Source organism: Suricata suricatta, chromosome 4 (genome assembly GCF_006229205.1).
Source record: "Suricata suricatta isolate VVHF042 chromosome 4, meerkat_22Aug2017_6uvM2_HiC, whole genome shotgun sequence".
In the NCBI taxonomy this organism is placed as follows: domain Eukaryota; kingdom Metazoa; phylum Chordata; class Mammalia; order Carnivora; family Herpestidae; genus Suricata; species Suricata suricatta.
Genome location: NC_043703.1, coordinates 106,098,093 through 106,125,665, shown reverse-complemented (window position 1 = coordinate 106,125,665; position 27,573 = coordinate 106,098,093). Strand labels below are relative to the sequence as shown.

Here is a 27,573-nt window from a genome sequence, read left to right as displayed (position 1 = left end):
TTTTATGGATTGGAATTTGGGAGTGGTTTTGCTGGTTGGTTCTGGGTTGAATTTCTCATTAGTAGCAGTCAAGTTGTTCACCAGGTTATGGTCATCTCAGGCCTTATGTGGGGCTGAAGGGTCTGCTTCCAAGTTGGCTCACTTACTTGTTGGCAAGAAGAGGGTGCTTATTGTTACTGCGAGCTCTGTTTTTATTCTCATGTGAATCACTCCAAGGGCTCCAGACTATTTCACGACATAGAACTGGCTTTCCTCAGAGCAAGTGATCCAGAAGAGAGCAAGGTTGAGTGGCAGTGTCTCTTATGACCTAGTTTCAGATGTCACACAGTCATTTCTCCCACATTCCAAATAGATTTTAGTCAGTAAGTCTGTTCCACATTCAAGGGGAAGAAAAGTGGGCCTCACTTTTTAAAGGGGAGAATATTGAAGAATTTGTGACTATACTTTAAATCTGCCATTGGAGAAATGAGATTATGTTCACATGGTCACATAGGGAGTTGGTGCTCTATTTGGACTACAGTATAGATGATTTTAATTGATAGTATAACTAGGTAAGTAATACTTTTTGAATGGTCATCCATCATTGGAAAAAATTATTCTTATAATCTCGTACTTGATTATCATTTATTTATTTACCAGACTATTTGATTATCCATAGTGTGCCAGGCATTAATGCTAACTGAACAGGTCTTAAGTGAACTAGGTTTGTGTGTAATAATAATTACTCTTACTGTGTTCATTTATTTATACATATATAAATGCATCACATACACACATATGTGGAAGAGTGTGAGTGTATGTGTTATTCCTAAATGCTTTTGATTAGCCAAAGAGGGTAGGAATGCCCTTCCCAAGTTACCCTTCAAGCAAATTAGTAATGTTAAAATACAGTTTTTTTATTAGTTGACTACGAATCCCTTTATGTAAAACAAACAGATTTACTAATAAGGTTTTTATTTTAGCCAGTTTCCTGATATTTACTAAACATATATTAAGTACCTAGTGCTTAGAGAAGCAAAGATATATGGTACAATTCTTGTTTTTAAATGGTTCTTTGTGTGGAAGGGCAGATAAATACACTGAAGACTATAGCTGTCAACCCAATTTGGTGACTTTTTATTAACCGAAGTACCAGTTTTTGGTGTGATGCTATCTTTATAAATGATTGTGGTGGTACCCTGTCAGGAAAAAGGAGATTAAAAAAAGAAAAACAAAGCACTAGGATTTGCTTATTTGTATTTTTTATATTACTTACTTGAAATATACAGTTGTCTCTCTAGAAAGCATTAATTTATTGAAATTTTTTTTTCTCTTATAGGCAATGTCTATGCTGCTTCAAGGAATATAAGCATTTGGAGATTTTTAACCAAGTGGTGTGTGCACTTATAAACTTAGTGATTGCCCAAGTTCAAGTACTCCGGGACCAGCTTTGTAAACATTGTACTACTATTAACATAGATTCCACGTGGCAAGATGAGAGTAATCAAGTGGAAGAACCACTGAGTATAGAAAGAGAGTGTAATGAAGGAACTACAGAAAGACAAAAATCAATAGAAAAAAAATCAAACTCTACAAGAATTTGTAATCTGACTGAGGAGGAATCTTCAAAGAGTTGTGATCCTTTTAGTTTATGGAGTACAGATGAGAAGGAAAAACTCTTACTATGTGTGGCAAAAATTTTTCAAATTCAGTTTCCTCTATATACTGCTTACAAGCATAATACTCATCCTACTATAGAGGTATGTGAAAATGGGTATTGTGATTTTTAAGTAATACTAAGTTATAGTTATGTTGATAATTTTTCATGAATAAATATGAAGACAGTTATTATTGATGGAAAAATTTATAAAAATAACTATTGTTAAGAAAAGGTGTTTGTTTTCTCTAGACCGTTTCAGTTGCAACTTGGGTTGAACATTTGCTCAATTTAGTCCTATTAAGGAAAGATTTACAGAGTGAACTCATAAAAATTAAGCTATTAATGATATAAACATTTTGCCTATGCACATCTATGCTGTACTTTGACGCTTGGAAAAGTAATAATTGAGGAAAAAGAAGCATGTGTAATTTTGATTTTTATTCTTAGAAGCATTGGTAACAGTATTTGGAATTTTCCCATTAAGAAAAATTAACAAATGATCCTTAACTACAAATTTTTTAAATTATTTTAATGTTTATTTTTGAGAGAGAATGTGAGTGGGAGAGGGGCAGAGAGAGGGAGGCAAAGAATCTGAAGTAGGTTCCAGGCTCTGAGCTGTCACCACAGGCCTGATGCAGGGCTTGAATCCATGAACCATGAGATCTTGACCTGAGCTGAAATTGGATGCTTAACCAACTGAGTCACTCAGGCACCCCTTTAACTACCAGTTCTCAATGATAGTACTTTTTTTTTTTTATAAGATGCTTGACTCATTCCATTAGTGATATTTATATAACCCCTTCAAAGAGTTTAGAAACCCACCTGAGGTTTTTTTTAGATAATAGCATTACTTTGTACACATGGTGGGAATTGAGACCGTGAATATGATAATATGTTATATAAGTGGCATAAAAAACAGATTTATTATTTCTTGTGATTCTCTGAATTGGTTGGGCAATTCTATTCGTTTTGTGTGGTTTCATGTAGGCAGTTGTATACTTTGAGATTTGGAGGAGTTTAAAGGTCCAGCATGGTCTCACCCACATGTCTGACAGTTGGTGCTGGATGTTGTCTAGGACTCGTTGAATTTTCTCCACATGGCCTCTCATTCTCCCCTAGAGTTGATTGGCTGCTTTATCTGGTAATAAAATTGATCCGGGAAGATGATTATGTAAGCAATAAGGCTTCTTAAGGTCCAGCCTCTGAAACAGTATAAATTCTACCACATTCTATTCTGTTGAAGCACTTAATGAGGGCAATCCAGATTCAAGGGGGTATGAAGTAGACTCCATCTCTGGATAAAATATCTCATTTTAAACTTTAACAGATCTACCACAGGCTTTTAGTAAAAGCCTGCCTATTTTCTCTGGCTTATTCTATAATCTTCATACTGACTTCTCTAAACTTTTCTTCATCTGGAAAAAAATAGTTCCTTAATGAAAATGATTTCACATTGAATTGAGACTATTTAAAAACATAGCCTAGGGCGCCTGGGTGGCTCAGTCGGCTAAGCCTCGGACTTCGGCTCAGGTCAGATCTCACGTTCGTGGGTTCGAGCCCCGTGTCAGGCTCTGTGCTGACAGCTAGCTCAGAGCCTGGAGCCTGCTTCTGGTTCTGTGTCTCCTTCTCTCTCTGCCCCTCCCCCTCTCATGCTCTGTCTCTCTCTGTATCAAAAATAAATAAAACATTAAAAAAAATAAAAAATAAAAATAAAAACATAGCCTAGGAGGTGGGTATTTCATCTATTGGAATTTTCTGTAAGAATATTTTAAAACAGATTGTGCTCTGCCTTTTAGAATTCTTCATCTGTTATCTTTCATATAGAAACTTTTTAGTGAATTATTTAGTAAACATCCCAAAAAATGTCAGCTCAGCATCCTTTTTCTTTTTTAAAATAAATTTTTATTTTAATTGATTTAATATTAATATTTCTTATTTATATATTAATATAATTTAATATTTAAAGTAAATAAATTTTAATAAATTAAATTAATATAATTTTAAATTAAATAATATAATAAAAATTAAATCTCTCCAGTTAAAAATCTTTTAACAATAGAACCGTGGTAATACTAAATCTGCTATTTTCTTTCTCAAATCAGTTTGCTCACCAGTTTATCATTTTTTAATGTCATTAGAAAAAAAAATTTCCAAATACAAACCTAATCACACTCCCCTACTTTCCTGTTTGAAATAAAGTGCCTGATTATTACGGTTCTTGAGGATCAGTCATTCCGTGTGACTGGTTGAAAGCAGTAATTTCATAAGGTCTTTGAGGTAAAATTGTAATTAAAAAACCTCTTAGATACAATGTAATACATTGCTACACAGAATTGTCATCTCCTTATACAGAATTTGTGTGCTTCTGTAATATTCTGTTCATAATATAGCTGTTTCCCAGGTTTCTGATGTGTTAGTAATGATCTATTACAAATATTTGAAAAATATATAGTTTCTGTCCTGATGGCCATGTGGTTATATGCTAGTCATTGTTAACTTTGATTTTAATTTGATTTTGATTTTCACTTTTCTAAAGAGGCACAAATTGGCAAGGACTTTCAGAAGATGATTCATTACTCTTCTGAATTAGTATTAGTGTTAGTATTTAGATAGCTGTGGCTTTAGAAACCTAGTCAACAACCTGATTTTCTCTAAGAGGGAACTTGCTTACATAGGTTAAATTTTTTGGTCTGTTTGCAAAGTATATTGCTGAGAGTTGTAGAATTCAGATCTTATTCTGGGGCACCTGTGTTGCTCAGTCAGTTAAGCGTCTGACTCTTGGTTTCGGCTAAGGTTGTCATTGTCACATGGTTGTGAGATTGAGCCTCGTGTTGTGCTGCGTATTGAGCGGGGAGATTACTTAACGTTCTCTTTGTCCCTCTGACCCTTTCACCCACTCATGCTCGCTCGTTCTCTCTCTCTCTCTCTCTCTCTCTCTCAAATAAAATTAAAAAACCAAAATACAAAGAATTCAGCTCTTATATTGTTATACTCCTTCTCAAATCACTTCAGACTAATCTCTGTAGCTACTGTGTCCATTGTCAGTAGTGAGTAAGGGAGGAACACGGAGCCCTTTCTTCTTATCTCTTCCTGTCTATATCCTACTTTCCTTCCTATTAAAGTAGATAATATTTTAAAAGATGTAGTAATTAGGGGTGCCTGGGTGGCTCAGTCGGTTAAGTGTCCAACTTTGGTTCAGGTCACGATCTCACGTTCGTGGGTTCGAGCCCTGCCTTGGGCTCTGTGCTGACAGCTAGCTCAGAGCCTGGAGCCTGTTTCGGATTCTGTATCTCCTTCTATCTCTGACCCTCCCCAGCTTGCGCTGTCTCTCTCTGTCTCTCAAAAATAAATTTAAAAATGTAAAAATAAAAAAAATAAAAAAAAAAAAGATGCAGTAATTAGAAATAGATAGTATTTAATTGAGGTGAAACATTTTGGGGGTGGGAACAGGGAGCTGTTGCATTCTTAATCCTGAATCATGATGTGAAATTCTGTGCATATTGACCTAGTATTTTAAGTTTTTTTTCCTAAGTAAAGTGAAATGAATATAAAAATTAGAAAAGAAGACAAACACTGCACTTGTTTAACTGTGTGTGAGATATGATTAGATAGACTTAAATATATACACTATGTTCCAGATTTCTTCATATTGTTGGGTTTTCTCTTGCCACTTTCCACTGACTGTTTATATTTATGCTTTATTAAATTGAAAAAACTAAATATTTTAAATACATCCTTTTACTGATACAGTTTAGTAAGTTATAGTATATTCCCACAGTTGTGCAACCATCACTGTCTAAATCTCATACTGATTGATGACTTTTTTCATTTTATGTTTATAGAATTCAGATGCTTGGATTTATCTCTAATTTTGATAAACAGATGTATCGTATTCAAAATACTAAAAAATAAACATTGACCATCTATTCTAAGAACTGCACTATTCATTGTGTATATAAAGGTGAATAAAGTACTCACATTCAAGGAACAATCCTAAATATCTCATATAGCTTGTATGTTTTCCACTCATTAACTTCCTTGTCACCAGTGTGGTGGCTTACTTCTATAGAAGGGAATAAAAGCCCAGTTTGTTCATTTGGAAGCAGTTGATAGGGATATGGAGACTTTCTTGTATTGCATTTCATCACTGTCTCCTGAGCTTCTTAACTTTAAAGCTCTAGTGCCCAATATGGTAATGAACAGACAAATCTATTTAAGTTAACTAGAATTAAAGAAAACATGTTAAATTTGTTCTTCAGTCACCCTAACCACATTTCTATTTTCTTTTTACTTTTTCTTTTTCTTTTTTTTTCCCTAACATATTTTAAAAGCTAGGTAGTCACATGGGGCTAGTGGCTAGTACATTGGACAGTGCAGACAGAATATTTCTGTCATAGCAGTGTTCTGTTAAGGAGAACTGTTTGAGAATATAGCTTTGCTTGATTAGGTGTAGGCATTGGCTGTAAACTGTATGCTCTCCAGAATTGGTAGTCTTAGTTTTCCACAACAGCAGATTATTTGATGCTGATGACTTCTTTTTAAGCAAAAATTCTATTCCTAATTCACTGACCTTCAGTTTTTTCATGGTTCAATCATGGAGCACCATTTGTTATTTTTTTAATTTAATTTTTATTTTTGTTAATGTTTATTTTGAGAGAGTGCATTTGTGCAGGGAGGGACAGAGAGCGAGAGAGACTCCCAAGCAGGTTTCCTGTTCTAGGTTCAGAGCCTGATATGTGGCTCAGTCCCATGAACTGTGAGACCGTGATCTGAGCAGAAGTCAAGTGTCGGATGCTTAACTGAATGAGCCACCTAGATGCCCCCTTCTCTAATTAGATGTAGAATTACTTTCTGATTACTTGCTTATTTCTCTTTCTCTTTTAAAGTGATAGATTCCTCTCTGTAGTTTTCAAAATAGAGTGGTTTCATCTTATGTAGTAAATAAGAGATTTTCTAATAAGACAAAAACTGATAGGTTTCTTAAGCCTTTTTAGGGATCATCTAAAATTAGAACTTGTTTTAAAAGTTTATTTATTTTGAGAGAGAGAGAGAGAAAGAGAAAGTGTGAGTTAGGGAGGGGCAGAGAGAGTGGTAGAGAGAGGAATACCAAGCAGGCTGCACACTGTCATTGCAGGGCTCGAACCCACGGACCATGAGATTATGACCTGAGCTGAAGTTGGTTAAGCGACTAAGCCACCCAGGCGCTCCTAAAATTAGAACTTTGAAACAAAATTGATGTTGATCCAGGTTTTAGGGTAGCTACTTAGTGTTGTTACCACTGTATAGACTATAGGTCTATATTAACTTTCTATATACTATTTAGGATGAGATTTTAATGACACCTTAGAATAATGTATTCAGAGTAGAAACAAGAAAGGATAAACTAGTTCTTCTGAGGAGTCAAAATAGAAGTAACCAAGTCTAAGAGCAACAATTTGCACATCCATCTTAGGCATTAGAAATCTTGATTCCAGTCTTATTTTCCAGCTAGGTTCACCTGGCCCATGAATCTTTATTTAATACCACAGGTGTTTTAGATTCTGGACTTGTTGAAGACAGAAGGTTTGTTGAGAATAATTTAAAGCTTTAACTGTGGCCTCGCTAGGAGAAGCTCAGGAATAAAATTACGTGTAGTATACTTCTTTGACAAGTGTTTTGACCTCAGGACAGCTTTTGATTAGTTAGAAATGTTCTGAGAGTTTTATGTGATGCTCTCAATTAGTTGTTTTCAAACTTCATTTCAGCAGTGGGACTTACATAAAGCAGGAAACAGCAGTGAATGAAAGGTTTCTTTGGCAACCAACTTTATTCAGATGAAAGTATTTAACTTTCTAATAGAAAGATTTTCAGTGTGACTAAAAACAGAATATACAAAATATAGACTTAAATGTGCCTTGAAAGTCTCCTTTATCATCTCAGAAAAACCATTCTTAGGAAATCAGTTCAGATTATTTCTAGACATATAAAAAGTTAGAAAATCAGATCAGGTTCATAATTCCTAAGTTTTAAAACTGTAATACAAGACAATAGCTTTCTATGCCTGTACATATGGACCCACCTTAGCTTTTTAAAGAATAACTTACCATGAAAATCAATTGCTTAAAGCATATAATTTAATCATTTTAGTAAATTTATAGAATTGTGTTAACTGTTACCTCATTGCATTTTTACAACAGTTCAGTCATCCTAAAAAGATCCTTTACAGCATTTCACCTTATTTTTGAAAGCTGCATAATTCCCTAGACAGTTATATCACAATTTAGCAATCCAGTTGATGGACTTTTAAGTTGTTTCTAAGTTTGAAATATTATAAATAACTTCAAGTAAACATCATTAAACATTTTCTAGTACTGCTTTTATTAGTTGTTAGGATAAATAACCAGAAGATTAATTGCTGGGTCAAAGAGAATGCATCTTAAATGTTGGTAGATACTGCCAAATCATCCTCCAGCACGGTCATACCAGTTTATATTCTCACCAGCAATGGATGAGTATGCTATCAAGTAGTTTAAATCATATGTATACATAGCTTTTTTGGAATTTTTAGTTAAAAATTAAGTGGTTTTAAAAACGATATAATCTATTTTTGTGATAATTATCCCAATTCTTTATGGAGACATTTTTAATTGAAAAGTCAATAGATAGTATATGGCATAGAAAGAATTCCTTGCCAAAGAGGTAAAATACATTTTAGAACTGAACCATATTAGCTTCAGTTAGGAATAGCATTATTCATGATGAGAAACAATTGCAAAAACCTGTTTCAGATTTTATAAACTCAATCTATAGAATATTGTATTTTTTGTAGTATATTTGACACAGCAAAGTGTAATTTTTTAGAGATTTTTATCTTGTAGGCTGACCTAATTGTGTTTACTTTGCTTTTGTTTTTTTGAATCAGGATATATCAACCCAAGAAAGCAACATATTAGGGGCATTCTGTGATATGAATGTAAGTGTTTTATGTTTTTCTTATTCTCAGGTTTATGGAAAATTTGTTTATTTATATAGGTCTTTGAATTTTTTAAATATTTATTTGGTCAGTATCTTTTCCATATTGGTAATAAAATGAAGATTATTCCTGATGAGTTTAAATTTTTTTCCCCCCTCAGGATGTAGAGGTACCATTGCATTTGCTTCGTTACGTGTGTTTGTTTTGTGGGAAAAATGGCCTTTCTCTCATGAAGGATTGCTTTGAATATGGAACTCCTGAAACTTTGCCATTTCTTATAGCACATGCATTTATTACGGTTGTATCGAATGTAAGTATTGTTTGGAATTGGTTTTAATCTTGGGAATAATGTCTAGGGTTTTAATAACATGAATTTTATGTCCAGAAAAAGCAAGTTTCGAGTGGCTTGTACAAGAATTTTTTTTCTGGATTATATTTTGAAAAAAATTGAGTACAGAAGCCTTTATAAAAGATCTTATAATAAAATGGAATTTGTGTAAATAATGAATTTAAGTTAAATAAGTAAATTTATTTATTTATTTTTAAATGTTTTATTTATTTTTGAGAGAGAGGGAGACACAGAATCCAAAGACAGGCTCCAGCTCTGAGCTAGCTTTCGGCACAGAGCCTGATGTGGGACTCACATTCACGAACTGCAAGTTCATGGCTTGAGCAGAAGCCGGACGTTCCACCCACTGAGCCACTCAAGCGCCCCTAAGTTAAATAAGTAAATTTAGACCTTTACTGCTTGTTTGTGGAATATAGAATAGGCAACCATTCATAAAAGTCTTAGGTTGATTTTACTTTCCTTGCCTGTGATTCTGTACTGGGAAGTTTTTGGCCTTTTTAGAGTTTTAGTTACATAGAAGGTAGTTTGCTTAGGGTACTACTACAGTGTGCCTGACTTTCTTCTGTCTTACTAGACCTAGTAACATTTTTCTGAATTTGTAAAGAAGGTAATTATTCTGTGTTGTAAATGTCAGTTACTGTGAAGCACAAGTGTGGAAGCAGAGATACTTTGTTTTATTACACTTTCTTTTTTTGTGCTTCCCAGATACTGAGATTTTTACAGAGTGGTAGTTTGTGGCAATCTGTGTTGGGCAAATCTATTGATGCCATTTTTCCAATAGGATTTGCTCACTTTGTGTCATTCTTGTAATTCTTACAACATTTTAAACTTTTTCATTATATTTGTAATGGCGATCATTGATTACAAATCATTGAAAGCTCATAGGATGGTTAGTATTTTTTAACAGCAAAGAATTTTAATTAAGGTTTGTACATTTTTTTAGGTATACTATTTCACATTTAATAGACTACAGTATAGTATATACACAAATTTTATATGCACTGGAAAACTAAAAAATTAATTTGACTTGCTGTATTGTGACATTAGCTTTGTTGTGGTGGTCTAGAACTGAATCTGCAATATTTCCAAGGTTTTTCCTGTAATGAAATTGAACAGTTTCATAGGCATATTCACCATTTGGTAATTTTATGAGATGTACCTGTTCACATTGTTTACCTGTTTTAAAAAATCACATTGTCTGCTTTTTCCTTACAGATGTATGGAGATTCCTTATGTTTCATATGCAAATCCTTTGTCTCACATACATATATTGCTAGTATCTTCTTCTACTTTATGGTTTGCTTTTCATTCTCCCATGTCTGTTAAGAGCTATTATTTCTCAATCTTAATGGTTTGTAATTTATGAAAAATTCTCCTGTTAGAGTTGTGTTTTCATTTGTGGATGAAAATGTCCTTTCTTAACCTAAGGTCATGAAGTTATGTTCCAGTATTCTGGAAGTTTTATTGTTTTTCTTTCATATTTTGATTACAGCTCAATTTGAATTGATTTTTGTGTATGCTGTGGGTGATCACTTTTAATTTTCTTATAGATAGCCACTGGTTTTAACAATTCAACAAAGACAGTCCTTTCTTCTTTGTTTCCCAGTTTAATTCTTGTTATAAATTAGATTTGTTATGTGCATGGGTCTGGAATTTCTAGCATATTAACATTGGTCTCTTTGCTTAATCACATCATCGTAATTTTTGGAGCTTTGTAACAAGTCTTGCTGTCTAGTAAAGCAAGTTCTACCTGTCATTCCTCTACGTTTTTGTTTGTTTTAGGTGTAATTGATATAGATTATATTAGTTTGAGGTGTAGAATGTAGTAAATATTTGTATATATTGCAAAATGTTTGCTACAATAGGTAGTTAACATCCAACACCATTTATGGTTAACAGAATTTTTTTTCTTGTCCTGAGAACCTTTAAGAACTATTCGAAGTTTCAAGTATGCAATACAATTTTGTTAAGTACAGTCACCATGCTGTACATTACATTATTGTACCCTGTCATTCTTAAAGAATATTTTGTCTCGTCTTGGACCTTTCCATTTGGAATCAACACCTAAGTTCTGCACATAAACCTTTTGGGTTTTCTTGAATATATACATCAATTTAGGGAGAGCTGTCATCTCTGCAGTATTGAGTCTCCTTTTCTATAAATATGGTAAATGTGTTTTAATTTACCTGTTCTTAAATTTCTCTCATTTTAAAATTTCCAAATAGAGGTATTAATGTCTGTTTTAAACAATTACTATTTTTATTACTTTTATTATTACTTAAAGTTTATTTCAAGAGAGAACATGCACACATGAGAGGGGAGGAGGGGTAGAGAGAAAGGGAAGCAGAGAATCCCAAGCATGCTCCATGCTGTTAGCCTGATGTGGGCTTGAACTCAACAGACCACGAGATAATGAGCTGAGCTGAAACCAAGAATCAGATACTTAACCACCTACACGCCTCACTTCTGCCCATTTTTAATTGTGTGTGTATGTTGAGGGTGTAAGGTTTTTTTCTTAAATTTTTAAAATGTTTTTATTTATTTTTGAGAGAGAGAGAGAGATAGACAGACAGACACTCACAGCATGAGCAGGGGAGGATCAGAGAGAGGGAGACACAGAATCTGAAGACAGGCTCCAGGCTCTGTGCTAGCTGTCAGCACAGAGCCCGACGCGGGGCTTGAACCCACGAACCATGAGATCATGACCTGAACTGAAGTTGATGCTTAACAGACTGAGCCATACAGGCGCCCCTATAAGTTCTTTATATATTTTGCTTACTAACTCTTACTTATTTTATTTTTTTAAAATGTTACTTTTTGAGAGAGAGAGACAGAGTGTGAGCAGGGGAGGGGCAGAGAGAGGGGGAGGCACTGAATCTAAAGCAGGCTCCAGGCTCTGAGCTGTCAGCATAGAGCTCGATGTGGGGCTCAAACCCATGAACTGTGAGATTATGACCTGAGCTGAAATCAGATGCTTAATGCACTGAGCCACCTAGGCATCCCTGGATATTAACTCTTTTTCAGATATGTCATTTGTAAATATCATTTCCCACCCAGCAGGTTGCCTTTTTGTTGATTGTTTCTTTGCTGTGCAGGGATTTTTTATTTTGATGAAGTTGTAATAGTTTATTTTTACTTTGGTTTCCTTTGACTCAGGAGACCTAGAAAAATTTAGCTATTGCCAATGTCTGAGAAATTACAGCCTCTGGTTTTATAGGATTTTTATGGTTTCAGATATCTTATTTAGATCCTTAATCCTCTTTGAGTTTATTTTTTGTATGGTGTAAGAAAGTGGTCCGGTTGCATCTAGCTGTCCAGTTTTCACAACACCATTTGCTGAAGACCCCTTTTTCCCTCATTGTATCTTTGTTCCTTGTTTGTCAGATTAATTGACCCTATAATCGTGGGTTCATTTCTAGGCTTTCTGTTCAATTCTATTGATTTATGTGTCTCTTTTTGTGCCAGTACTATATTGTTTTGATCACTACTGCTTTGTAATACAGCTTGAAGTCTGGAATTGTGATAACTCCAGATTTGTTCTTTCTCAAGTTTGCTTTGGCTATTTGAGGTCTTTTGTGATTCCATACAAATTTTGGAATTGTTCTAGTTCTGTGAAAAATGCCATTGATACTTTGTTAGGAATTGCATTAATGTGTAGATTGCTTTGAGCAGTATCAACCCATGAGCATGGAATGTCTTTCCATTACTTTGTGTTATCTTGAATTTATCAGTGCTTTATAGTTTTCAGAGTATAGGTCTTTCACTTCTGATTTATTCTTAGGTGTATTTTATTAATTTTGGTGCAGTTGTAAATAGGATTGTTATTCTTTTCTGTGCTACTTCATTATTAGTGTACAGAAATGCAGTGGGTTTCTGTACATTGATATTGTATCTTGTAATTTTACTTAACTCATTTTTCAGTTCTTTTACCTTTTTGGTGGAGTCTTTAGGGTTCTGTATATGTAGTATCATGTCATCTGCAAATAGAATTTTACTACTTCCTTAACCAACTTTTTATTAAAATTTCTTTTTCTTCCCTGATTGCTAGAAATTTTCTTCCTTCCATCCTTCCTTCCTTTCTCTTTTTCCTTCTTTCTTCTTTCCTTTCTTTTTCTGTTTCATTCTTTCCTTCCTTCTTTTAATGTTTGTTTATATAGTTTGAGAGAGACACAGAGAGGTGTGGGTGGGGGAAATAGGGGAGAGAGAATCTCCGGCTGACTCCATGCTGTTAGCTCAGAACCTAATGCTGGACCTCCCATCTCATGAACCGTGAGATCATGACTAGAGCCAAAATCAAGAGTTGGTTGCTTAACCAACTGAGCCACCCATGTACCCTTGATTGCTAGGATTTCTTACTACTATGTTGAATCAAAGTAGTGAACATGGATATCCTTGTCTTGTTTCTGACCTTAGGGGAAAAATTCTCAGTTTTTCACCACTGAATCTGATGCTGGCTCTGGGTTTTGTTTGTTTGTTTGTTTGTTTAATTTCTTTTAAATGTTTTATTTATTTTTCAGAGTAAGAGCACAAGCGGGAGCAGGGAAGGGAAGGGAGGGACAGAAGATATGAAGTGGGTTCTGCATTGACAGCAGCAAGCCTGATGTGGGGCTCCAACTCACAAACTGTGAGATCATGACCTGGGTTGATGTTGGATGCTCAACCAATTGAGCCACCCAGGTGCCCTCGCAATGGGTTTTTTATATATGGCCTTTAGTGTGTTGATATATATTTCCTCTAGACCTGCTTTGTTTTGAGTTTTTATTATGAATGGATGTTGTAATTTAAAATAGAAGCAGAAAAACTATTTAACAACCATCATATGTTTTTTTACCTCCTTTTTAAAAAAATGTTTATTAATTTAGAGAGAGAGAGAGAGACAGAGTGTGAACAGGAGAGGGGCAGAGAGAGAGGGAGACACAGAATCCGAAGCAGGCTCCAGGCTCTGAGCCGTCAGCACAGAGCCTGACGCGGGGCTCAAACTCTTAGACCGCAAGATCATGACCTGAGCTGAAGCTGTCATCTAACCAACTGAGCCACCCAGGCGCCCTGTTTTTACTTCCTAATGCCATTTGGGCTCTCCTTTAGCTGAGCCCACTGATTTTTAAAATTCCAGGCTTAAGTTTCCCTGGTTTTTGTTTTTTTGTTTTTTTTTTTAAGATTTTTTTTTTTTAATGTTTTATTTTTGATACAGAGAGAGACAGAGCATGAGAGGGGGAGGGGCAGAGAGAGAAGGAGACACAGAACAGGAAGCAGGCTCCAGGCTCTGAGCTAGCTGTCAGCATAGAGCCCGACGCGGGGCTCGAACCCATGAATGTGAGATCTGACCTGAGCTGAAGGCGGAGGCTTAACCGACTGAGCCACCCAGGCGCCCCAAGTTTCCCTGGTTTTAAGAACACCCAGAATTCACCTTCTCTTACTTTCAAAGGCAAATGTGTGAAAGTTAGTTTTTTGCCCTTCTCTGAACCACTGACTCCTTCCCCAACAAGGTTAGCTCTGAGACCATGTCTTTGCCCTTTCTACCTACTTTGATGTGGTATCGTATCTACCTTGATTTGTGGAGTTTTTTTTCTGTCAGCGTTTTGGTTGTTTTCAGGGTTATATATACTGAGGTGTTACCTAGTTATATCTGTGAGACTATATGATCTTAGAGTCTTCCTAATCCATCATTTTCCCACACTTCTCCAAAGTGATATATGTCTTTATTAGATTTTTTAAACATTTATTTATTTTTGAGAGAGTAGATTATAAGCAGAGGAGGGGCAGAGAGAGAGGGACACACAGAATTGGAAGCAGGCTCCAGGCTCTGAGCTAGCTAGCTAGCTGTCAGCCCAGAGCCCAACGTGGGGCTCAAACCCATGAACCGTGAGATCATGACCTGAGCCGAAGTCGGACGCTTAACTGACTGAGCCACCCAGGTGCCCCCTTTATGTGATATTTTATTTGTAAACATCTTCTCCCATTCTGTCAGTTGCCTTTTAGTTGTGTCTATTGGTCCCTTTGCTGTGCAGAAACTTTTTATCTTGAAGTCCCAGTCATTTTTGCTTTTATTTCCTTTGCGGGAGAGAGAGAATCTTAAGTAGGCTCTGTGTGAATGTGGAGACTGATACAAGTTGTCTCATAACTGTGAGATCATGACCTGAGCCAAAATCAAGAGTCATACACTTAACCGACTGGGCCACCCAGGTGCCCCTAATAGGAAAAGTTTTAACCTTTTACTGTTAGTGTATTATTTAATATATAACTTACATAATTTTCTTTGATTTGAGTGGAGTCATATATTCTGTATTTCCAAATTTGTTAATTTGTGTCTCTTGCCTTTACTAAGGCTTAGTATTATAGCTTGTTGTTTGATAATTTGTTTGGCATTTTTTTCTTATGATACTTGAACCATTATTAAAATAAAATCATAAGGTAAGCATATTTAGAAATGGGTTGGAATATCGTGGAGGCAATAGAAAATAAATTATAATTTATTTTATCTTAGATTGGGGTTCCTGCAGTAAGAGCTTAATTCAGTTCAGTAAATAGTTGATGTTTTAATCAATATGTGTGACTCTATAAAATATATTTCCTGTAGATGGATATTGACCTGAAAGAAGGATGGATTTTCTGTTAAAAGCTGAGATGGTTTATTAGAAAGCCAATTTATTGGGCACCTGGCTGGCTCAGTCAATTGAGGATCCAACTTCATCTTGGGTCAGGATCTCACAGCTCATGAGTTTGAGCCCTGCATCCGGCTTTGTGCTGACCACTCAGAGCCTGGAGCCTGCTTCAGATTCTGTGTCTCCCTCTCTCTCTGCCCCTCCCCCGCTCATGCTGTATCTCTCTCCCTCTCAAAAATATTTAAAAATTTTTTTAAAAAAGAAAGTTTATTTATTTATTTAAAAAATTTTTTTTAGCATTTATTTATTTTTGAGAGACAAACAGGGACAGAGCATGAGCAGGTGATGGACACAGAGAGAGAGAGAGAGAGAGAGAGAGAGAGAGAGAGAGAGACAGACACAGAATTCAAAGCAGGCTTCAGACTCTGAGCTGTTAGCGCAGGGCCTGATGTGGGGCTCAAATTCACAAGCTGTGAGATCATGACCTGAGCCGAAATTGGAAGCTTAACCAACTGAGGCACCCACTTGCCCCAGAAAGCTAACTTGATGCTATTGTATTTGGGTTGCTGTCATACAAAGAGGCATATCATACCATGTAGTAAGACGAAATTACTAGGTAAGGTAGGTGGTTCTCCCTTTTCACCAAGAAGATTATGGTCTTTAGATTGATTTTGTGTATATCTAAATAAAGTATATATAGGTTACTTATCTGATTTATGTATAATCCTATTTCTTATTTTATTGTTTTCAAAATGTATAAAATATCTGTAATTTTAGCATCAGGAAAATACTAAGTGCTCTTGTTTGTAATTATAGTGACCTGTATTTTACATATCTATTAATGCATTAATGTCATATTTATGTTTCTTTATAGATTAGAATATGGCTACATATCCCTGCTGTCATGCAGCATATTATCCCTTTTAGGACCTATGTTATTAGGTAAGTTTATAAAATCTTTTCCCCTTCATTACCAATGCAATGTGTTTAAATAGTTGATAACATAGTATAGATTTATATCGTTTGTAAAGTCCCTTGTACTCATATCTTCTAGAGAAAATTTTAATTGACAGTTTAGTGTGTAATATTTTTAGTGCTCATGTAGGCTTATATTTAATGTTTACTTTTTAAAGCAACTTATTTTGGAATTGTTTTTCTTTATTCAAAGATATAAAAATTTTTAAGTACTGTCTACACCCAGCATGGGATTTGAACTCAAAACCCTGAGATCTAGAGTTACATGTTCCACCAACTGATCCAGCGAGCTTCCCCTGGACCTTTTTTGTTTTCTTTTACATGAGTATATAAGGAGATAGATAGTGGTCACATGGTATTCCACAGTATGTAGTCCACAAAGATACACTAAGTATTATGTTCTAGGCATTAGGAATATAGCAGAGAAGAAAGAACTTCTCTTTTTGCGCAGTGTCTGTACCAAGTAAATAAGTAGGTAATAATAATAATAGTTTATCATAAATTCGTATTATAGAATAAAGGAGGAACAAAGGTATATTGAGTCTTCTAGAGGATGGGTCACAATTTTAAATAAGGGGTTTAAAGAAGGTCTCTTTGAGAGGAAAGAGATGACATTTGAGTTTTTAAGTCCAGCCTCACAATGAAGCCTAAGAGAATGGAGAAACAGATTGTGTTGATTAGAATGTGAACTGTTGGGAGTTCTCAGATTGTACTTCTTGGTAATATTGATGAGTTCTTTATACTTTTTCTCATTCACTTGCAAAAATTTGAGTGCCTGTTTTCCCATTACTATTTGAGTTTTTGGAGAAAGCATCAGAAAAAGAATCTCATAGTGGTGACTCCTTTGTCAGGTAATGTGATAGGAACTATGGTCTTTCTGAAAGATAGCATCTAAAGATCATGAATTAGCTAATCAGGTGATAATTGGAAGAACTTCTTCCAGGTAGAAGGAACATAAGGAAGTAAGCTTTGAAGTTGGAATGAATATGACATTCAAGAAAGTAGAAGCATACTGGTGTGGAACATAATGTGTAAGGGGGGAGTAGTTATGATATGAGGTTGAATAAGCAAGGCAGATTATACAGGACCTTAAAGCCATTATAAAGAGTTTGGATTTAATTTTAGCAATGGAAATTGATTGAAGGATGTTAAGCAGGTGAGTTGTGATGATTTTTAGATCACTTTGGGTTTTTTTTTTAATATTTTATTTATTTCTGATATAGAGAGAGACAGAGCTTGAGAGGGGGACGGGCAGAGAGAGAGGGAGACACAGACCGGAAGCAGGTTCCAGGCTCTGAGTTAGCTGTCAGCACAGAGCCTGACGTGGGGCTCGAACCCATGAACGTGAGATCTGACCTGAGCCAAAGTTGGAGGCTTAACCGACTGAGCCACCCAGGGGCCCCTAGATCACTTTGGGTTTTAAGTGGATCATAAATTTGGTGTTGTTGGAGTAGAAGCTAGGAGACCAATTGAAAGGTTATTGCAGTAGTACAGGAAAGAAATGATGGTTACTGGTATTAGGATTTCTTATGGTAATTGTGAAAATTGAATGGAGGTAAGTTAAAATGGACAAGACTGGTGATTCTGGAATTTAAAGGGGTAAGCATCATGGATGACACATAAACCCCCTACCTGAATTTCTCTTTTGTGCTGTGGTTGTCATTCACTGAGATGTGAAGAACTGAGAGAACTTCAAGATTTAATTTTGAGATGCCTGTGGTAAATTGAGAGCATAAGTATATAATTAAGAACAGTATTGTTAATTGAGTTATCAGTATAAAGACCTCAATTATTTAACACTTCATGGGAGTCAATGAGGTCATTTGGGTAGAGAATCTAGAAAGAGAATAGAAGTGTGTTGAGTTGCATGGGTGGCCAGTTGGTTAAGCATCTAAGTCTTGGTTTCAGCTCAGGGTGCGATCGAACCCCAAGTTGGGTTTCTTGCTGATAATGAAGAATCTGCTTAGGATTCATTCTCTCTATCTCTCTCTCTCTCTCTCTCTCTCTCTGCCCTCCTCCTCATTTTCTTTTTCTCTACCTCTCCCCCTCCCTCCCTCTCAAATAAACTTTAAAAATATGTGTTGAGGATGAGGCCTTTGTATCATTGTGCATTTGCTGTGTAAGAACACAATACTCAAATCTTAGTGGCTTAAAATAACAGCCATTTATTATTTCTCACAGTTTTCAACCTTGGTAGTTCTTTTGATCTGAGCTGACTTGGCTGGACCTGCTGCTTTAAGAGTATCGCCTCACTTATATATTCTCTGCTTGGCCAGCTGATTGTTATTGGAAGTGGAGGGAAGTTCATATTCATCTTGCATTGGGGCATCAGCCATATTTCTTTGATCCAGCAGGCTAATCTGGGTTCCTTATTTTGGTGATGGAAAAGTTCCATCAAGAGAGGGCAAGCCAAAGGCTTTTCAAGCTTCTGTTTATGTTTCGTTGATCAAAGCAACTTTCATTGCAAAGTTCAGATTCAAGGGTGAATGTAGATGAAATAGCGAGAATCTAGAGAAAGAGGTGATGCCTCTTTTTTTTTTTTTTTAAATGTTTCTGCATTTTGAAGGAGTGTGATTGAGGGAGTGGCAGAGAGAGGGAGAGAAAGGGAGAATCCCAAGAAGACTCTGTGTTGTCAGTACAGAGCCTGACGTGGGGCTCAATCCCACAAACTGTGAGATCATGAGCTGAGCTGAAACTAGGAGTCAGACGCTTAACCGACTGAGCCCTTCAGGTGCCCCAAACTAGGTGATACCTTTTGATAGGAAGAGTGGCAGTATTGCATTGCAGAGGCCTCTGTATATAGTGATGGGAATAGTTGGGGCCATTTTGTAATCCATTACAAAGCTTGAAGAACTCTAATGTAGAAAGGTTGGATAGAGAGGGAGGAACCAACCAACAGAATAGGCAGGACCTGAGGAAAACCAGTGGTTTGTGATATCTGGAAGCCAAATAAGAAAATGTTTAATATGCATGCATTTTAAAGAATTTTGGCTGTGTGGGGAGTAGATGAACTAATTTATATGAAAGTAGGTGAAATATATTAAAACAGGAGCTATATACATGAAAGGTATGAGAGATTAATAAAGCTTTATCAGAGATGCAGAATCCAATATTAAATATCTTGGCTCTTGGCAGTTTCTGATTCAAGTTGGACTCTGCAAAGAACATACTACCTCAGGTCACAATCTTTGAAGCAGCACTTAGAAATAATGTAATTGGGAATGTTAATCCCAGGATGCCAGGTTCTACTTTACTAAACATTTTGGAGGTATGGAACAAAGGAATATTACTGAATTATTAAAGGATCTTTAGAAATATTTTACAGGTTTTTATGTATGTTTTATTTCTGAATCATTTAAGGTATTTATGCAAGCTCTCTGATCAGGAGTTAAGACAGAGTGCGGCTCGCAACATGGCTGACTTAATGTGGAGCACAGTGAAAGAACCATTGGATACAACATTATGCTTTGATAAAGAAAGCTTAGATCTTGCATTTAAGTACTTTATGTCACCAACTTTGACTATGAGGTTGGCTGGACTAAGTCAGATAACGGTAAGCTATACTTGTTCATTTGGGGTCATTTTTTTATTTGCCTTCTGTGCTTCATCACCACCACCACCATCACCACAACCATCGTTCTCCTCCTCCTCCTCCTCCTCCTCCTCCTCCTCCTTATCCCTACTATTTGTGGAGCACTTTGTGTCAGGCAATGTGCTCGGTGTTTTAAATATATTACTTTGTATGGTCTGTATAAATAATTTCACTACTTTCCCTATTTTAAATATGATGAAACTGAAGCTTAGAATTACAAGGATTTATACTTTAGGTCATCTTTCTTTTCTTTCTCTCCTTTCTTTTTTTTCTTTTATTTTCCATGCAAAAGCCAGAGATCATTGGGCCATAGGCCAAATTTGATTGACAGAGATCTTTTTCAAATTGGACAGTAGCAAATAATGTTTTAAATAGGGAGAAATATGTATTAGTGTCTTGAGGATGAGATGAGAAGGAAGACCTGATACCATGAGTGTGTTCTCATTATAACAACAACAACAACATATTATGCTAATACATAATAGTAATTTGCTAGAGCTAAGCAATTAACTGGATTCTTTAGAATGGATATGCTTTTTCAGATTTACCAAGGTTTTCATGAGCTTTACTCCTTTGTATTTCCTGCCTGTTTTATTCGGAATTATAACCACATTTTACCCACGTATTGGGCTTTGTAAATATAGAAAATACTTGTTGACATTTTTCTAAATTAAATCTGAAATGTTTATTTATTGAGGGAGCCTTCCTGAAATTTTATGTCAGTAGTGACATATTACTTGACACCTAGTATTAGTTTTTTAAAAATTTTTCCCCTATTTAGCTTTGTTCTCTCATTTTCTCTCATGTACTAAGTGGAATAAAGCATGGGTATTACATGTAGAATGAATTTTTTTACTATTTCATTATGATAAAGGAACTAACCAAATAAATTGTTATGGGTGTGAATATGGTTATCTTATGTTTTATAATTTTGATTTGGTTACTGACTGATTTATACATAAGCATGTTTTTTGACATTGGTGACATTAGAAAAATTTTGTAAAAAGGAACTTTTCTCTAATTATAGAATCAACTTCACACCTTCAATGATGTATGCAATAATGAATCCTTGGTATCAGACACAGAAACGTAAGTAGGAGCATCAGTTTATATATAAGTATATTAACTTCTTGTGCAACTGCTTCTATGGTAGATATAATTGTGACTATTAGGTTTGCAGTGTTCACTAGAAATTCTTTGCCTTGTGACTTCATTAATAAGTTTTCAGAACAATATATTGAAACAGTTCTCTGTTTTTTAAAAGGATATACCAACACATAGTTTTAGTGTCACAAAATGCAGAAGTATACCACTTATAAAGGAAAATTTAGTAATAAAGAATATGGGGGGCACCTGGGTGGTTCAGTCAGTTAAGCATCTGATTCTTGGTTTTGCCTCGGGTCATATTCTCACAATTGTGATATTGAGCCCCACATTGGTGACAGTGTGGAACCTACTTGGGATATATCCCCCCCCCCCCCCCACCTCTCTCTTCCCTCCCCCACTCTCTTGCTCATGGTGTGTCTGTCTGTCTGTCTGTCTCTCTCCTCCCCTCCCCCACTCCCTTGCTCATGGTGTGTCTGTCTCTCTTTCTCTCTCAAAATAAATAAACATTAAAAACAAAAAAAATATGGTACTGATAATTTTCAGAAAGCACACTTTATGCAGATAAAGGGAAGGCCTCATTCAACACATTTTGTGGGGAAAAACCAAGTTAATGATGCTCATGTATGAAAAGAAGTAGTTGTATAGCTTAGTGCTTTTCAGTATCTTAGAAGTACTTATTTATTCCAGTATTCCATTTAGGTATTTGTCCAGTATACAACTCCATCAAAAAAATTTTTTTAACGTTTATTTATTTTGAGAGAAAGAGAAAGAATGTGGGCAGGAGAGGGGCAGAAAGATAGGGAGACACAATCTGAAGCAGGCTTCAGGCTCAGATGTTAGCACAGAACCTGAAGCAGGATTCAGACTCACGAGCAGTGAGATCATGAACTGAGCTGAAGTCAGACACTCAACTAACTGAGCCGTCTGGGTGCCCTGTACAAATTCATTTTAAAATCTCAATTGAGTAGTAATCTCTTTTGCTTGAAAAGACCTGTATAGTTATAAGGTGTTAGAAAATTCATAATTTATATGAATGACTCATGTTTTTGCTTTACCAGTAACTTTTATGCATTGATTTTAGTTCTGCCCTATGGAATTAATCTCAGTTGAACTGAACCCTTTATGAATTTGAAAACCAGAGATGACGTTTGTTGACTTTTCTTTTTCTCCAGGCTAAAGAGTTCTTAATCTTCCAACATGATAGGGTGTTTAGATTTATTGCCAGACCACTCTTTGATCTCTGGCAACGTTCTTTGTCAGTTATCCCCTTAAAGTAATGTTGCCTAGAATTGGTCATAGCTTTATAAATTCTGGGTCATATTAGAAGTACTATTTCCCACTGTCAGGATGTTATATCGATTATATCCAGTAGTAAAACTACACCTTTGGATTTAAACCCCTTAGTTTGTCCTTCTGCCACCTCTCTACTTCATAAGACAGCCTGGGAGAATGTTAAATTTGCCAATGCAGTAATCATCCCCCACCTCTGCCAAAAGAAAAAAAAAAATCTTAAGAATCATCAGGGCAGTAACTTGACATGTCCATACAAGCTAGATCCTTATGTTGCTAAAACAGTGCACAGAGAATAAGGAGTTCCATTTAAAAAAGTATAAGGAATATATGTCCTAAAGACATGATTAAGAAAAGAGGGAGGAGAGTCAATTTTGAACAATAGTGGGTAGAAATAGTTAAAATTGGGAAAAGAAGGGTTCTTACAATGTAGGAAAATTGGAACAGATAGAAAAAAGGCGATTAATATTGTTGCAGCCTGTGAGTTGTGTCTCACCTTTTCTGCAGATTTATTAAAGTATATATACTGTACCTATCATAAAATTCATCTGTGTTTACCATGAATTTTAGGAAATTGACAGGGTTGTATGAATATGATCACAATTCAATTTTAGAACATTTCCCTCACTTCAGAAAAACCCCTTTTGTTAATTTGTAGTCAGTTCCTAATCTTATTCTTAGCCCCATTAATATACTATTTATTTATTTATTTATTTAAGTTTATTTATTTTTATTTTGAGAGAGACGAATACTCAGCACAAGTTGGGCAAGAGAGAGAGATTGATCCCAAGCATACTCTGCACTGTCAGTGCCAGGCTAGATACGGGGCTCGAGCTCAAGAACTGTGAGAACATGATCTGAGTGGAAATCAAGAGAACCAAATTAAAAAAAACAAAAAACAAAAAACACTGAGAGATCATTGTAGTACCAAAATGAAATCCATGTCTGTTTTTCTAGAGCGAGTAGGGTTGAGGAAAGGATACTACTGGTCTATGATGGCATTTTTACATGAGGGAAAAAATCTTCCTGTGTGGCCTTTACTGACGTGGGAACTTAAAAACAGATTTTTGTTCTGTGAAGTATCTGTCTATGAGTTCTTCATATGGATTAATTATGTCAGAGTTTCATTTAATTAAGCCCACGGTTGCCGTCTTCCTATCAGAGTCAGGTGGCAAGTCACATCATTGTACTGAGTCATGCTTCTAAAGAGAACCCACTTTAGAATGCACTTGATATTAATGATATGTTCTTTTTACCCATTAAAGTGGCAGGTGACAGTAATTTAAATAAGGATTCAAGGGTTCAGTATTAGCTAATGTAGTCCATTGCTTTTTATAGACTAAAACTGCTATGGAGAGTAACAGGAATTGGCTGTATTGTTTGTTTTCTTCTCCTGTTCTTTCTTTTGCTTTTTATTTCATGTATTTTGAGGGTTGTGGTTTGTTTTGTTTTCTTTTTAGTTCCTTATTTGTTTATCATTTCATTCTTTTATTGTGTAAAATATCCTACTTTGCCTCTTTAAAACATTTTTTTGGCTTCGGGGCTCCTGGGTGGCTTACTTAAGCGTCCAACTTTGGCTCAGGTCATGGTCTCACCGTTCATGGGTTTGAGCCCTACCTCAGATCCTCTGTCTCTGTCTGTCTCTCTGTCTCTTTCCTGTTCCTGTGCTCACTCACTCTCTCAAAAATAAACATTAAAAAACAATCCCCATATTTTTGGCTTAACGTTTATTTTATCTGATGTTATTATAGCCACTGCAACTTTATTGTTCTCATGGTATATCTTTTTCCATGTTCTTCACTTTCAGTTTGTTTGGTTGTTTTTGTTTTTTTGAGAGAGAGAGAGAGAGGGAGTGAGAACACAAAAGAAGGAGAGGGGCAGAGGGGGGAGAGAAAGAGACTCCTAAGTAGGCTCCATGCTTAGCACAGAGCCCGACATAGGGCTCCATCACATGGCCCTGGGATCATGACTGGGGCCAAAATCCAGAGTTGGACCCTCAACTAATTGAGCCACATAGGTGATCCTGTTAGTGTTTTTGGATCTAAAATATGTATCTTAGCATATAGTTGGATTTAACTGCCCTCACCACCCCACCCAATCTATTCTCATAATCTCTGTGCCCCACACCATCCCCCCCCCCCCCCCCGGCTTTTTTTTTTTTTTTTTTTAAAGTAGGCTCTATCTCCAATTTGGGGCTTAAACTCAACAACCCTGAGATCAAGAGTTCCATGTTCTACAGACTGAGCCAGCCAGGTGCTCTAATCTCTGCCTTTTGATTGGAATATTTAATCCATTTACTATTAATGTCATTGTGTAGTTAGATTTACATATGCTGTTTTGCTATTGGTTTTCTGTATGCCTTCTGTTTTGATTTTCTATTTCTCCTTTGTTGCTTTTATTCTAGTATGCCATTTTAAATCCATTGATTTTTTTTTCAATACCTCAAAAATTACTTTTTAGTGGCTGCATTGGGGTTATCATATCATATTAGTTACTTACTGTCTTCTTCCAGTTAGTAATAATGGAATTTTAGTAAAATATGGAAACATTGTTCTAGTATAGCTCTGTTCCTCTGTTTCTGATAAGAAGTTAGCTGTCATTCTTACTGTGGTTCCCTTGTACACATATATTTCATTTTCTTTGGCCACTTTCAAGATTTGCTCCTCATCTTTGGCTTTTAACAATTTGATTATGGTGATCCTTGTGGATCTCCTTGTGTGTGTCTTAGTTGGAGTTTCCTGGATGTAGATGAACATTTTTCATCAAAGTAGGATATTTTGGCCATAATTTCTTCATTTTTTTTCTTTCTTCTATTCCTTCTGTGAGACCAGTTATATGTAATTTTCCAGAGCCCTGAAAAGCTGTTACTGATAATGTTTAGTTTTGTACCTGGCTCAGTTATAGTTGCAATTCGGAATAATTAGAAAAGTCCCTGGGTCTCCTTAGACATAAATGATTTTTTAAATTTAATTCTGTGGATAAACAAGAAAAGAAATTATTTCACCTTTTCAGTTTTTCTATGTAATTCATGTGGATGGAGCACTTTGGGAACTCTTATGGCAAGTTCTATTTTGAAACCTGTTTTCTTCCACTCAAAATATACCTATCGCTACTATTTTGTTCTTTTAAATAATTTTAAAATGTATCTTTATTTGAGAAAACATGATTGGGGGAGAGGCAGAGAGAGAATTCCAGGATTCTGTGTTGATGGTGGAAAGCCCAGCATGAGACTTGATCTCACAAACTGAGATGGTGACCTGAGCTGAAACCAAGAGTCAGTCACTTAATCAGCTGAGCCATCCAGGCACACCTACTTTCTTCTTTTTCTTTTTAAATGTTTTAAATTTCTTATTTTGAGAGACAGCGTGAGTGTGGGAGAGGCGGGGGAGAGGGGGCAGAGAATCTGAAGGGGGCTCTGCACTGACAGCAGTGAGCCTAATGTGTGGCTTGAACTCACAAATCACGATATTGTGACATGAGCCAAAGTCAGACACGTGATCGAGACACCCAGGCACCCTACTACTTTTTCATTAAATGTTCTGTAATAGCCATTTAAAAAATGTTTTTGAAGAAACAGGTAATCAGAAGAAGCCTGTTATCAAAAAAATTGAATGAAGATTACTGACTTTTCAAAAGAAAGCACAAGGCCCAGATGTCGTCGCTTGTGAATGCTTCCAAATATTTAAGTAAGAAATTTAAGGGGTGCCAGCATTACTCAGTCTGTTAAGCAACTGATTTTAGCTCAGGTCATGATCTTGTGGTCCATGAGTTCAAGCCCATTTTGGGCTCTGTGCTGACAGCTCAGAGCCTGGAGCCTACTTCAGATTCTGTGTCTCCCTCTCCCTGGCTCATGTGCTGTCTCTCAGAAATAAATAAACATTAAAAAATTTTTTTTAATTAAAAAATTTAAGGAAGAAATTACCCTAGAGGTGACTGGGTGGGTCAGTTGGTTATAAGCATCTGAATCTTGTTTTTTGGCTTAGGTCATGATCTCATGATTGTGAGTTCAAGCTCATTGTTGGGCTCTGTGCTAGGTGTGGAGCCTGCTTCCTACTTGAGATTGTCTCTCTCCCTCAGCTTTGGGACCTCCTCTGCTTATATGTGTGTGTGTGCATGTGCTCTGTCTCTTAAAAAAAAAAATAAATAAATAAAAAAAGAACCTGCCCCCCATATCAAAACCTAAGGTAGGTAAAAACTACAGACCAGTATTTCTCATGGACATAAATGTAGAAATCTGTGTAAAATATTAACAAATCAAATCTATCAATGTACAAAAAAAATTAGCATGCCGCAACCAAGTGAGTTTTACCCTGGGTGTACAAGTCAGGTTCATTTCACATCAACAGACTAAAGAAAAATCTCATGATCATATGAATATATAAAGAAAAGCATTTGACAAAATTGAATACTTAAGATTCTCAGCAAATTAGGAATAGAGAACTTACTCAGCTTGGTAAGGAACATTTACAAAAAACCACAGGTAACATTGTATTAATAGTGAGGAACTCAAAGCTTTCCACTAAAATCAGGAAAAAGGAAAGTCTGTTCTCTCACCACTCTTTCAGCATTCTACTCAAAATCCTACCTAGTGTAGTAGGGCAAGGAAAGGGAATAAAATGTATATATATATTGGGAAGGAAAAAATTGGTCTTTGATTGGTGATGACATGATCTTCTGTGTAGGAAATCTGAAAGAATTGATTGACTCACAGAACCTAGTGAGCAAAGCACAGTAAGGATGCAGGATACAAAGTTAGTAAAGAAAACCCCATTGCTTTTCTGTATATTAGCACTGAACACATGAAATTTGAAATTTAAAATATAATTCCATTTACATTAGCAACACAACATATGAAATACTTAGGTATAGATCCTGTTCATATTTTATTAGATTTATGTGAGGAAAATTACAAAACTTCGATGAAAGTTACCAAAGAACTAAATAAATGGAGAGATACTCCATGTTTATACATAGAACATGTAAAATGTAAAGATAACAGTTCTTCTCAGCTTGATCTATAGATTCAGTGAAACCTGTCATAATCCCAGCAGGTTATGTTGTGGATAT

The 27,573-nt window shown here is 35.8% G+C and overlaps 1 protein-coding gene across 1 annotated transcript in view; it reads left to right on the top strand.

Moving 5' to 3' along the window:
* The first annotated feature begins 1,539 nt into the window (after positions 1–1,539).
* The window catches only part of USP34 (ubiquitin specific peptidase 34), a 194,938-nt gene continuing 168,904 nt past the window's right edge, over positions 1,540–27,573 (top strand). Inside the window, 7 exon segments of the mRNA XM_029937436.1 lie at positions 1,540–1,675; positions 1,678–1,739; positions 8,541–8,591; positions 8,752–8,901; positions 16,417–16,484; positions 19,878–20,070; positions 21,137–21,198. Coding sequence (XP_029793296.1) covers positions 1,642–1,675; positions 1,678–1,739; positions 8,541–8,591; positions 8,752–8,901; positions 16,417–16,484; positions 19,878–20,070; positions 21,137–21,198 — 620 coding nt within the window. The 5' untranslated portion in view covers positions 1,540–1,641.